The following is a 14,504-nucleotide window of genomic DNA, read 5'->3' on the forward strand; positions in this document are numbered from 1 at the left end:
AAGATATCCTTTTGTGTTAGAGGTACATCTTATACACTAGCAGATATGGCTAATGAAAAATAAAAAGTATATTCTAACCATGAATGATCTAAGCTAAATGATAAACTTAATCACACATTAATTAATTAAAAGGGAGAATGAGGAAGAACTAAGTTAATAATCAATAAAATTGGTCTTACTTTTAATAGAGGAATGCCTACTTTTCCAAGAAATTCAACTTTTTTATCTCTGTCTTCATCAAAAACTGTTACCTCTAATACAGAATGTAAATCTTTAATGTTACTGAAATAAAACAAAAAAAGTTATGAATTTAATATTTCTATAAAACAAGAATTCATTATCATTATATCATCAATATTTAAAAAGTATATTCAAGGTTGAGAATATTGAATATCAATAGGAATCAATTATCACTTACAATGTGAAGATCTTGTTCCATTGGGGATTGAGTGTTTTATACTCAGTTTGTGTTTGCAGTCGAGAATTTACTAATTCAACAACACAAAACGGATCACTTTTCCCACCAATATCAGCAGATAGTAAACCTTGAGCTTTAAATACTAGATAAGTGAAAAAAATATGTATATACATTATTATTCATAAATAAAGTACAGTTTAAGCCTTTCTTTGCTTGGTAGAAAGTGAAACATATGTAAGATGCAAATATTATGATTTAACATTTTTCTCCTTATTCATTTCTACGACGCTCATCACTCTTTTATTCTTTATTCACTTACTGGTTTCAGTCACCGACTATGACCATTCAGGGGCACCAACTTCTATGGTCTCTTTTAGCCAATTTTACAAACCTTAGTATTTAGTCTGGTACCTATTTTATCAATCTCTATCAAATGATTAACTCTCTTTCTTTACTGTATTTGATGACATAAAAGACACATGGGCATATTAGATGCCCAGCAGAGCATATTCAGGAAAAAAAGAAAACAGTTTTTAGTGCATTAAAGCATGTAATATTTAACCCTTTTGTTACCATATTTCTGTTGGGATACACTACTTTTCAGCTAATTTTGAAAATTAGGAAGAATTTAGTAAAATAACTTTGTCATTAAGGTTAGTGATTGGAACATAAATTTACAGGAAATTTTGAGGGAAGGTTTTAATTTAGATCACTTTAAAACAGGAAATCTGTATCATAGAACAAGGGTCAGTCTTAAGCTTCACATAAAGGACCCTGGGTGATTTCTTTTAAAAATGTGCATTTTATAAGTCATCAAATATGGCACATTTCTTTTAAGGATACCATAAAGCATCTAAACTGGTTCACACGGTTATGCACAAATACATACATGCACATCATCATTTATACATTCCTATCCCATACCTGCATGAGTCAGACGGATCCTTTCCAACACAGTATCTCGTACTTAGTTGCACTTTTTTGCCATATCCTTTGTGAGATCAGCCACAAAGAGCATCTGGAGATCAGCTTTCACTACTTTCTGCCCATATCTTCTTTGGTCTTCCTTTTCTACAATTTTCTTCCACTTGGATATCCTGACACTTTTTTTTTTACCTATCATCACATGTCCATACCAATACAGTCATCTCTCTTGCACACTGCATCTGAATCCTCTTATATTCAGTTTATCTTACAGCTCATCTGTACCATGTCATTCACTCACACTATCATTATTCATCCAGCAGAGCATTCTTATTTCATTTTTCTTCAATCTTCACACATCCTCTGCATTCTTTATTTTTTGCCCATGTCACAGCACTGCACTTTCTATGCTAGCAACATACAATCTACTCTTTGCTTGAGAGAAAAAAAATCCCCAAGTTACCAGCAGAGGAAATAGTTCCCTGAACATTTCCAACCCTGTTTTTATTCTGGCAACTATTTATTTAGAGCATCCTCTTCCATAGATAATTACACTGCCTCGGTAACAGAAGCTGTCAACTACTTCTATGGAGTTTTAAAAAACATTGAAAAGAAGTACATCTGTCACATACAAAGTTTTTATCCACTGTCAGCCTGCCTTTGATCTCAGTACACAAGTGCAAATGCACTAACACACACATACCAGGCTTCTGTGCAGTTCCTGTCAACCAAATTTCATGTATGAGGCATCAGTCAACCCAAAGCTATGGTAGGCATTTGTCCAAAGTGCCATGTAGTGGAATTGAAACTGAAACCACATGGTTGCAAAGAGAACTTCTTACCACACAGCATGCCTGCATATATATTTATGCACAATGGATCCCCTTATTATCTAACAGTGATAAGTGTGGGGGATTGGGTTCAATCCTACTGTGTGGTACTTTGGGCCAAGCAAAGCTTTGTGAGTGGATTTGGGAGAGTGAAATTGAAAGAAGCCTGTTGTGTAAGAGTGTGTGTGTGTGTGTGTGTGTGTGTGTACGTGTACACACGTACCTAAATTTCCTCATTTTGACAATATATGATAGTTGTAAATGAGTATCACTGTCATACTAGCAATGCCCTTTGCTTCAAATTTTCTACGAGGAAACATTATTTCACTTGAAAACAGGTGAGGGTTGGTGACAGCATGGGCATCCAGCTATAAAAAAAATTTGCCTGGTTCCACAAATTCCATCTGACACATGTAAGCATGGAAAAGTGAATGTCATAATAATAATAATAGTAATAACAGTAATAATGACAATGATGAGACAGGACAATTTAAAAAAACAATCTAAAACAACTTGCCTTTCACTTGGAGCCAGCCAACATCTTTTAAATTACTCAGAGATTTCAGCAAGCCCTAATAAATACAAATAAGTAAAAATAATTATAACTTTCCCATTTTGCACCAAACAATTCAAAATAAATATAAAATAAAGGAAGGCTGTAATTAAAATCTAAGAATTTAAACAATTTTCTTAAAGCTGCCATTTAATATTTTTGCCAATTTTCTTTAATCCCCAAAGCATTTTGTATTGATGCATCATCCCAGTTACTTCATTTAAATTGCTGAGATGAATGCTGGCAGCTTTATTTTCTCTCTGACAAAATGAAAAATAGGGCTAGTTACACCAATTCTTCAGCAAAAAAATAAACTAATACAATTAATAAATTTTTAATTTAATCCCTCTCTCTCTCTCTCTCCGATGTGTACATGTATATGTGAGTGAGTGTATGCTGTTTGTGAACACCCCCCCCCCCCACACACACACATATCAATCATAAGGATGAATGCATAGGTCTACCTGCTAAAAATGAGAGCTAAAATCCTTGTTTGAACCACCAAATATCTGATGCTTCAAATGAGGGTTTTAGCTCTCATTTCTAGCAGGTAGATGTATGTGTATGGTGAATCAAACTATATAGCAAATTTTTGGTTCCTGAAGTAGCTGCTAGATGATGTGCTTTATTGTTTCTTGATATTTACAATTAAGCAGCTCACAGAAATGCCCTGGAAAATACTTGAAAATGTTTGGTGGGTAGTAATACAAAGAAGCACTACAACACAAGGAAATGAAATGCTCTAAGGTATAACTCACCATACAACAATCAGCGTCAACTATATAACTGGGAATGATTGTCCCTATTGCCACCCAGTAATGTTGGGGATCAAAAAGGCAATGGCTCACTTCAAATGTTGGGGATAAAAAAAAGAAAAATCATCACAACTCACATAATTTTGTACAATTTCTTCCCTTTCTTTTGGGTTAGGAGTGTAATTTGCTAAGTCAGATATAGTTTCGCTGCCTGATGTTCCACTGATTGTTAAAAGAATTTTAACCATGCCTGCTCCATCCTCAAGCTGTTGTTCAATTACATGTGTTTCTTCATTTTTGATGTTAGACAGATCTATGGTAGCCCTAAAGAAAATTGAAAACAGTAGTAATAAAAAAAGAAAACAACATAGCCAACACAAAAAAGTGCCCCATTTAAACTAAGACTTATCTAAAAATATAATCTATTAGATTTTGAGACACCAGCAAACTGCTATTTACTTGAAGGAATTTCATATATTCCATAAAAATTTCCTTCAAATAAATTCTGACTGCTTTGTACACATTTACCCATACTAGTTATGGACAAGAAGGTTTTTGTAAAATGAAAGATTTGTATGCTGTTGCAGAAAGCACTTTTAAAACTGGACATGCATGTTACTATTAACCATGTTTTAAAACAAGAATAGTTTCAATAATGTAATCAAGACAGAAAGTACTGGGTTTGAGTTTGAGCATTGACGTTTTATTAAAAATAATGAGTCCAATGAAATTTTGTTCGGATAGCTATTTTTAATCACAGCTAAACGGACAAAGAGAAATTGAGAATGCAAGAGAGAAAGTGAAACTGAAAAGTTTGGTGAAAGTAGGAGCTATTACTAGAGTGTTGGGACCAGTGATTAGTAAAATTTGAAGTGGTAGGTTTTATGTTGCATAATCACTAATGCAGACAATATAATTTCCACCAGGTTTCTATAAACAATAAGTTATATTTATGTTTTTTTTTACATCTGGAGTTTACATGCTGTCAGATGCAAAATCAAGTTAAGTTAGAGTTAATATATTTAATATAGAAGACATTAAATATCTAATTAGACACAGTTATTCAATGAAGAAAGACAACATTTAGCTCAGTGATTAATATTATTTTAACCTGATTTCAGCAAGTAAAGAAGACAATGAGGACATGTTTTGTTCTCATTGGAGTTCCTCAGTAAATTGCTGCCCTAGCGATAAGAGAAGAGGTACAAGATGAAGTCTATGCTTTGCTGAGAAGGTCTCATAAAACTGAAACATATCTAGAGTTGTTTTCCATACCTGTGGAAATAACTAGAATAACACTGTGTAACAGTTTTTGTCCTTGGGTAGCAACTGTTATTTCCTATTTGCTTACCCATAGAAAGTATGAAAAATGGTTGATATTTCCTTCAAATATTTAGTTACATTTATTCAAACCCCCAAAGAATCCTTCTCAATGCATGGTTATGATGCTTCCCCACTATTCCTGCAAATCATCAGAGATGCGCATATTGTCAGCCCCTAAGGAATATGCTCAAGTGGTTAAAGACAAGCAACAGACAAGCAAATCTGTGGTATTGAACAGAATGTTTGTCATAATATTTCTGCTTCAGCAATTCAGTACTGAATCTGTCTGAAATATAATGGACAATAGATCAGTTTCAAAACATTGATGTGCAGGTCACAAAGGCAAAGTTTGCAGGGAATAGTTGTCATTTCCTTTGATTTCTAGATAAGAGCAAAGAGGAAATAACACTGACTGACCAAAGACAAAAAAAATTAAAATTTTGTTACACAGTGTAATATGAATCATTGAGCTAATTGACTTTTCTTTATAATTATTTCTAATTAGGTATTTAATGCTCACTACATTAGATGTGCTAACACTAGCTTAATTATGATAAATTAAATGTGTATTATTAACTTGTATGAAAGGTCAATCACAGAGTGGTTGGGCACTAATGACATCAATCAGTTGATGTATATATACAGAGTTTAGCAACCAGCTTTGAAATCACTATTTTGCATAAAGCTGCAACAAAGCATCTGTAGCAGTTTGAGATAAAAATGCATAGAATGGCTGTCATATGATACAATCTCTCATAAAATGGTCAGGTATGCAGGTCTCTTCAACAGGAACAGATATCTCCTTCGTCGATGACCTTGGGAAAGACAAAACTTTGTTTTCCCTCTGCTTCTTGAATAAAATCAACACATAAATTTGGGAAATGTTCCAAGGTTTTATTTTATTTTTTAATGAGCAAAATAGCTAAATAGAAAAGGTATCATATTTCTAATGTGTGGGAAGCAAAATATGTTGAACACCAGAGATTTATTGTAGACTTTATCGAGGTCTAAGTGATATAGAAGAGATAGAATGGTAAGATTAATGAATTCTAAGTCAGAGAGGAAGATGAAGTGAGTGAAAGTGATTGAAACACTGTGAATGTGCCTGGCAACAACAATTCTAATTGAACAGTCAGCTCAGATTACAGGCAAAGCTACTCGCTATCTGATTGTATTTTAAACAATCTTTAGATATCTGGTCTATGCAAGGGAAACTATCTCAATGTACTTTGTCAAATGACACTGAGAGAGAGAAGATGGGGGGGGGGGGGATAGGATTTATATATCATATAAACAGGTTACTGGTCAGGGACGATCAGAATGGAAGAAAGCATTAAACAAATAATCCTGGAACAAAGAAATTAGAAACTGGTTTTTAAGTAAGAAGAAATAGACAAAAGAATGAGATAATGGATAAAGGTAAATTATGAGATGTAGTAGATTATATTTGTTGTGAAAATATTAGGGAAAATAATAATAAAAACAATGATAATGATAAGAAAATAATGAAAAAAATGAGATACAAGAAGGCTTTGAATGTTACTTCATTCATTATAAAAACATAATCAACATCATCATTTCTAACACTTATATCAAAGGTGGCGAGCTGGCAGAATTGTTAGCATGCCAAGCAGAATGCTTAGCAGCTGTCTTTATGTTCTGAGTTCAAATTCTGCCAGGGTTGACTTTGCCTTTCATCCTTTCGGGGTTGATATAATTGATTTACCCCTTCCCTGAAATTGCTGGTCTTGTGCAAAACATTTGAAACCAACATCTATATCAAACATGGGGAACATTTTTTTGAGAAGCAGGCAACATGAGACATGGTTCATCGTCAGGTGGGTTGGGTTGCATCACTAAAAAAATTGAAAGTATTTTTTGTTAGGTGTGCTATTCAGAAAATCCCACAGGCAGCAGAGTACCCTGACTGACCAATATACTTAGATTTGGTAGAGAGTGAGTCCTTAGTTTATTGACCTTGAAAGGAAGAAAGGCACTGGTGATTCAAAGGTTTTAACTCAAAATATAACCAAATATAAAATGTCTTGACTGAGCTTCTACTGATTTTCCTACGCAACTTCTGCACAGTTTGCAGCAACCAAATTTTATTATCCGGGTTTTGGACAACCCAGAGATATACGAGTCTACTCAGAGAGATTAACTTTAGTATCACATGACTGAAAAACAAAATTTCTTAACCACATGGCCATGCTTTTGCCAGTTTATATCTTCTCATGTCTCATTTAGTCTTTAGTCTACCCTACTATTCTGAGCATCCTAATTATTATAGCACTTGTATTTTTTCATTAATCAACATGCATTATGATTAAGTTGTATGAGGTGGTATCAAAAAGTTCCTGCACAAGTTCTCTAGCACACCAACAGATGGCAGCACACAGTTCTGTGTGCAGAGAGAGCTGGCAGTGATCTTCATGAGACAGTGTACCAAGTGACATCAGTGTGTTTACTTCACAAGTTGTGAAATTTGTGATCAAGTGTATGCTATAGTCTGCAATTTTTTGTCATGGACAGGAATAAAGAGCCAATGTGAAATTTTGCATTAAACTTGGTAAGTCTGCTATAGAGACATTAAGCATGTTTCGGCAAGCTTACAGTGACAAAGCAATAAGTTGTACACAATGTTTCAAGTACCATGGGTGCTTCAAAAGTGGAAGAACATCGCTGGAAAACTTACTATGAGCGTCATCCCCAGAAATGTGGTATTGTGAATTGAGAATTTGTACCCCAGGACCAGACTGTCAATCAAGAGTTCTATTGTGATGTTTTGAAGCATTTAAGGAAGGACATTTGGCAAAAGCAACTGGATCCATGAAGCATGAAAAATTGGATTCTTCACGACAACAATACACCAAAAACAACACCTGCCCTATTCGCCAAATTTAGTATCTGAAGACTTCCATCTCTTTTCCAAGGTGAAAATGCAGCTCAAAGGTTGCCATTTTAACACTGTTGTCGAGACCCAGAGTGTACTGCTTACAGAAAACAACTTCCAGGCCTGATTCCAAAAGATGGTAGGGACGCTGGGACTGGTGTAGTGCTGTGCAAGGTGACTATTTCAAAGGAGATGATGTTAAAATTTAAGGTAAATAAGTTATTTTTTATTAAACATAACTAGTTCAGAAACATTTTGATACCAGCTCGTAAAAGATCAAAATCTTAATAACGACAAAAAAAAGATCCTTATACCTTCCCATGAAATCATCTTTTCCAGCAACATCATGGTCATACACTGTTAATTCAAGACACTTTGTTTGATCATCATACATTCTCAAGTCAAATTGTTCTAACCAGCGAGGATTTAATGTGTTTGGTTTAAACTGAAAGAAAATTAGATAAGTGAAACACATACTTCAAGGTATTTAGACTATATATATATATATATATATACATATATATATGATAACTTTATTGGGGTATATAAGCCTGGTGTTTATGATACTAAGCACATCTATAAGACAAAACTGTAAACAGATTGCATTGGACTATGATGAAACAACAGTAAATTGTAAAACAATTTGCTCACTACATTCTTTATTTGCCACTATATATATATATATGTGCACACACACACATATTTCACATGAGCTACCAGACTATCCAGTGCTGTTACATATTGCTGGTCACAATGTGCTTTGCATTGTTTTAACCTTCAAATGATGTCATCTCACTGACTAGGTAAACAGACCAACATTCACCCCCAACTCTTGATTGAAAGTGGGAGTGAAGCAACATGAAATGAAGTGTTTTGCTCAAGAACACAACACATCGCCTGGTCTGGGAATCAAACCCATGAACTAGCAATCATTAGTGCAACAGCCTAACTACCAGGCCATGCACCTTTACATAATTGTATATCTATCTCTCTCTATATATATATATTTATATGTACATATAAATTTCTACAGTCCTCTATGAATCCATAAGTAAAACAAAAGGCACTCATTTATTTGTCAATAGAGTAGGTATATCAATATTAATACAATACAGTATTATAGATTGATTTCAACTGATTTTATCAATCTGCTTCACACAAGAGAGAAGCCCTTTTGACAAGTACCAAGATTCGGCTTGCTGCCTTCTGACAAACTCTCATTTGTGAAATGTCATGTTAAAGTACCCACACTAGTGTTGTGTAAAAGCACCCAGTACACTCAGTAAAATAGTTGGCAGTTAGGCAGAGCATCCAGCCATAGAAATCATGCCAAAAGAGACATGGAGCCTAGGCAGCTCCAGTCAAACCGTCCAACCCATGCCAGCATGGAAAACAGATGTTAAATGAAGATGATGATGACATGTGTGCATAAACATTTGAATTTGTGAACATAAAATATGTATTCTAAGTAATAAGATACTTACTTTGCTCTTATATTTTTCATTTCCTAAACGAAATTTGACGTAGGGGTCACTGAAGCCATTGTCATCCATTGGCAACAGATTTTTTCCTTCAACCAACACAACAGTCACTACACTGCTCCAAATTTGCATCTTCATTTTACGAGCAGTTTCTGTTAGTTTAGTGCTTCTTCGATAGAACTACAAGAACAATGACAAAATTAAAAAAAACAGGTTAAATAATTCCGGGATAACATAAAAGAAGGTCAGTTTAGGAACTCAATTGCTTTATCATCTGTGTTGTGTTTTCATTGGTTAACAACTTGAATGTTAATTGATGGTAATGGTGAATCACCCCATCAACCTTTTTTTGTTCATATTGCATGAGTGTACTTAGTGATACAGGAAAGCGAAACAGATGGGAGTGAGACAGACAATTTTGCCAGTGCATTCACTGTCTAACAAACCTTTTAAAACCTTAGTTGACTTGATGCATATATTACACAATTTATTTACCATGCCCTTAATCGAGGAAATGATTAATAAGTGACACTACAAAGTGTGACTCACTACAAAATAAATATATATATTTCTCCTCATTTGAGTGATGGTGATTAATTGGAGATAGATAGTGATGAACATGCATAAAACTTTAGCAGAGTCTGAAGTGCCACAAGTAAATTCTCACAATTGTCACAAAATATTATATACCCTGTCTGACTAAGATTCTTTTAATGAAGTGTAATTAAAATGCCATTAAATGATACATTTTGAATTACAGACCGTTAAACCTTTTATTACTATATTTCTGTTGGCATAGCTACCTTTGTTTCAATTTTATTTTGAAAATAATTGAGAATTTGGTGAAATGATTTAGACATTATTAAGAGAGTGTTTGGAACATAAATTAGCATGAAATTTTAATGGAAGGCCACTTTAAAATAGTATGTTTGTAGACCACTTTAATATAGTACGTTTGTAGCCTAGAACCACTGGAAGTCTTAGATGGCTAATATCAAACTGGACAATGCTGAATATTATGAAACGTTTAAAAAATTTGCAGGTTTGCTCTTGTATCAGGTATTATGGATTAGGCAAGTTTTGATTTACAGTTAAAGCTGTTACATTTCTTTTTTAGAAGTGTAAGAAAGACTGAATATTACAAATTTTCATTGACTTTCAAGTATGTATGTAGAGAATACACTAGAAGGGCCTGCTGGTAACATATTTCACCAAGCTCCTTATTTACTTTCTTCTGTTTGAAAAGGGAATTCTTACCTGAAATATTATAGAACCATTAAACAGCCTATGTAAAATAAGAACATCTTTTCTCTTTGTTTTCATTTATTGACATAATCTCATATATCTTACTAAAGTTTTCATCTGCATTGCTCAAAAGACTTTCCAAACATTTATATTATTTACACATATTGCAATACTCCAATCTATTAACACTACTCTTATATATTTAAGTTCTTTGGTTAAGTTAAACAGAATTCATTACTTTCAATATTAACTTAACCAATACCAGAATAATACATTCAATTACATGACTGTCTATATAAGTGTTTATAAACCTTGACTGATAACTGGGTCATTGCTGAAGTCATTATAAAGTGTGTTAAAAATAAAAGTTAACCTTGCAGAGAAAACACCTCTCCTAAGTTGTTGGCATGACTAAATTTCTTATACATTGAGCAATTGAAGAAAAATAGTTCAGCTGAGAATTAAATCTTTGTTTATAAACTAATTTACATTGCATATGCTGCACATTATTTAAATAAGGTTAAACATAAAAGAAAAAAACTACTGAAATTTTGCCAAAACATTTACATGTAAAATTATTGAGTTTTCCTTGTATATTTAAACAAATAAATATTTAAATGTGTAAGAAACAACGAAAATTAGTTTTAGAGTAAGTGAATTAATGGCCAAAGATATTAATCTGAAAGAAAAAAAAAATTATGTTAATAAATTCTAACAATAAAGCAAAGATTTATAGACTGTTTCACTGAGCCAAGGTTCCTTTCTACCTTTGCCAGTCTGTATTCAGATGTGATTAGATCTTTGGCAGAAACCACAGATCTAATCAGTTAAAAAAGATCACGAAGGAAGTTGGATAAAGATTGGTTTGACAAGTAGCCAAGTTCAAGTCAAAGGAGTTCTGAATAAGAGCTTCTTTTTGAAAATTTTCACCATAATGAGAGAAATAAGAAAACTAGATAAAATAAAATAAATAAACTTTCAAGGGGTTTCTTTTGAATAATTTAGAAGAACATAATAATAATAATAATAATAATAATAATAATAATAATAATAATAACAACAACAATAATAATCTTTTCTACTCTCGGCATAAGGCCTGAAATTTTTGGGTAGGGTGTCAGTCGATTACATCGACCCCAGTACTCAATTGGTATTTAATTTATCGACCCCCAAAAGGATGAAAGGTAAAGTTGACCTCGGTGGAATTACATGTGATCTTCTTCTAGCACATTAACAGTCAACCTAGTGGTCTTCTTTATATATCCTTATATATACATATACAATAATCCCTTGAGATCTCAGATATTTTCTCTGAATCTCTCTGATTCTTTTAATGTGCTTGCTTCCTGGTAATAAATGGATATTAATTAATATTCAGTTTTTTTACCCTAATATATATATATATATATATATATATATAAAATATGTGAGTGCATATGTCGTGTGTGTATATGTGTAAGTATGTTTCTCTTTCCATGTGTCTTCATACTGATATTGCTTGACAGCAAGGATATTTGGTGATGTTCTTTAATTCAGTGCTTTCAACATACAAAAACCAGTAGAATAAATCCTTTTATTTGAAAATAAGGGTTGGTTTTAAGAGGGCTATCTAACTGTAGAATACTGGCTCAAGAAAACTCATCTAACTCATGCCAACAAGAAAAAATGGATGTGAAAATGAGGATAATAACAGAATGAGTTCATTTTTTTGTGTTTGGGTCTTGTTTTTACTGGCCAAAACAATTCATGAATTCGTCAATGTAAAGTGGTATATAGGTGAACTAATTTAGGAAAACAGGATATGATTATGTAATCAACACTGAACTGGTGACATTACACCAATAACAGAAACAAAATGTAATTATTATGAAAACCTAATGGTAATCTGAATAACAACAAAACAAACTAATAAAAAGGAGAACAATCCATGAACTGGTAAGTGAAAAGGCAACAACTATAATCAGAGCCTTAATAAACCCAATTTTATAAACTGGTCAAAGGAAACAATCACCACACACACTCTGACAAACAAAATCCTGTTTCAATGTAAATAAAAACAATTCTATATTTTTGAGATGAGTAACGAATATTATGAATACTGTTTATATTAGTCAGACTGATGTCATCTTGATTGTTGCTTTCACTACATTTTGGCTGCTGCATGCTGAAACATAGCAAAAGCAACAATCAACATGTGGTCACCAGTCTCAGAAATATAGACAGAAAACAAATAAAAACAGCCTGAAATACCAAAAGAAGACAGTTCAGTTGATGTTTGCAGTGACTTGAGATCTGAGCTGTAAGAAAAAAATTCAATATTGTCTAAGACACCATGTATTGAGTACGCTTTTCCTTTTTGACATTTGAATGAGTGTGTGTGCTTGAATTCAGGGGAAATGGTGACTGTACTAAACAGATTTATATTTTCCCTACTGAATGTTCCCATCATCTTCAACATTGAAACTTGAACATGTAATTGAGTTACTCATTTATTGTAGATGGACCATGAAAATTTGAAAACCAAAATAATCGCTACTAAATAATGAATAATTGCAGCAGTTTACTTTCCAGCAGACAGCAGACCTATCTGCTGTAACTCTGCCGAGCTTTATTATTATTTTTTTTTCACTATTTATTTAGCACGCCAAGCCTAAAGTAACTCTAAACTTCGGAAAAGTGAGAGACTGCTATAATTTGATGCAAGAATTTACATTGCATACATAATAATATGCTGCACAATCAAATAATGTTGCTGCGAACAATGTAATATTAAAAATAACATGCAATGGTTTCTATGTGAAATAACTAACATCAAAGTGGGAAAAATTTCCATCCAGGTGGTAGTAGGTAAATAGATTAGACACTAATTATTATGTTAAGTTATTAGTTTTCTTTTACTTTGTTACATGTGAGAGAGGTGATCTCAGGGAACTGAGGTTGGTATGCTTTTATTTTTGTGAATATTGGAAAACTATATAGCCAAACAGCAAGCACAAAAGTAGGATAAAGCAAATCAATGCCTGGAGTCTAATGCTTTGTAGTAAAAATATAAAATTCATTGAAACAGCATCTGATGAACATAAAGTATTTTTGTGATTTGATATCAGTGTAGCTCATGTGTCAGTTCAAAGTGGCAATTCTTTTGGGTGGACTATTTCTATATGTATATATATATATGTACAACACAAAGAGTGAAAGACTACCAGAATAATACCAGGATATTATTTCTTTATATAAAGAATAGTGCAGCAGGAGATTTGTTCGATAAGCATTAATTAATTGGTACTAAGGAAATTATGAAAACAAAAGACTAGGTGGTTACACATACACTTTGCATGTATTAAGTGGTACTTCTCTTAAGAATTGCTTTCTTCTGAATTATAAGAACGACCATCCAAGTATTAAGTTGCTTGACCTGTATTTGAAACACACAAATTTATAAAATGCTTTTGGATTAAACACAAAAACTGAAAGAAGGTATAACGAATTTACATACCAAATAAACAATATCAAATGCAAAAACAAATAAAAGATGTTTCATAATGATTCTAAATTTGATTTTTTGCTTCCAGAAGAATGAAATTATAAATAAACACAAAATTTATTAATTAGAGAAAATATGAGATAAGCATATTTTAATGATACATACATATGTGTGTGTGTATGTATATATACATATATATATAGATATATGTATATATACACACAAACACACACACGCATACATACATATACATATATAAACACATATGTATATAAATACATACATACATACATATATATATAAACACATGTATGTACATACGTACGTACATATATACATTATATTACATTTCATTACATATCCATTACGTCAATTTGTTTTAAGAAATAATAAAAATAGTAATTCAAAAATGAATGATGTGACTACAAATACATTTATTATTTTGATTGGAAATTTTTCTCCTAAATTGAACTACAAAATAATTTAATTCTCTTCATTAATTGTAAGACAGTATATTACATTGGCTTCATAGAAAGATTGCTATTATACAAAAATTTGTATGGGTAGAAAATGAAATTAAATGTCAATGATTTTTAAC

General features: G+C 32.5%; 1 protein-coding gene across 6 annotated transcripts in view; it reads right to left on the reverse strand.

Annotated features, from left to right (window-relative positions):
- Positions 1 to 14,504, reverse strand: part of LOC106868836 (multiple C2 and transmembrane domain-containing protein 1) — a 296,877-nt gene that overhangs the window by 15,946 nt on the left and 266,427 nt on the right. For all 6 annotated transcript variants that reach the window (XM_089351244.1, XM_089351240.1, XM_089351243.1 and 3 more), the window contains 6 exons: positions 9,181 to 9,357; positions 8,011 to 8,141; positions 3,618 to 3,804; positions 2,690 to 2,744; positions 419 to 560; positions 180 to 282 (listed from right to left, as the gene is read on the reverse strand). In XM_089351244.1, the coding sequence (XP_089207370.1) occupies positions 180 to 282; positions 419 to 560; positions 2,690 to 2,744; positions 3,618 to 3,804; positions 8,011 to 8,141; positions 9,181 to 9,357 (795 nt within the window). The remainder of the gene's footprint in view (positions 1 to 179; positions 283 to 418; positions 561 to 2,689; positions 2,745 to 3,617; positions 3,805 to 8,010; positions 8,142 to 9,180; positions 9,358 to 14,504) is intronic.

Source organism: Octopus bimaculoides, chromosome 4 (genome assembly GCF_046866305.1).
Source record: "Octopus bimaculoides isolate indiv1 chromosome 4, ASM4686630v1, whole genome shotgun sequence".
Taxonomy (NCBI): Eukaryota; Metazoa; Mollusca; class Cephalopoda; order Octopoda; family Octopodidae; genus Octopus; species Octopus bimaculoides.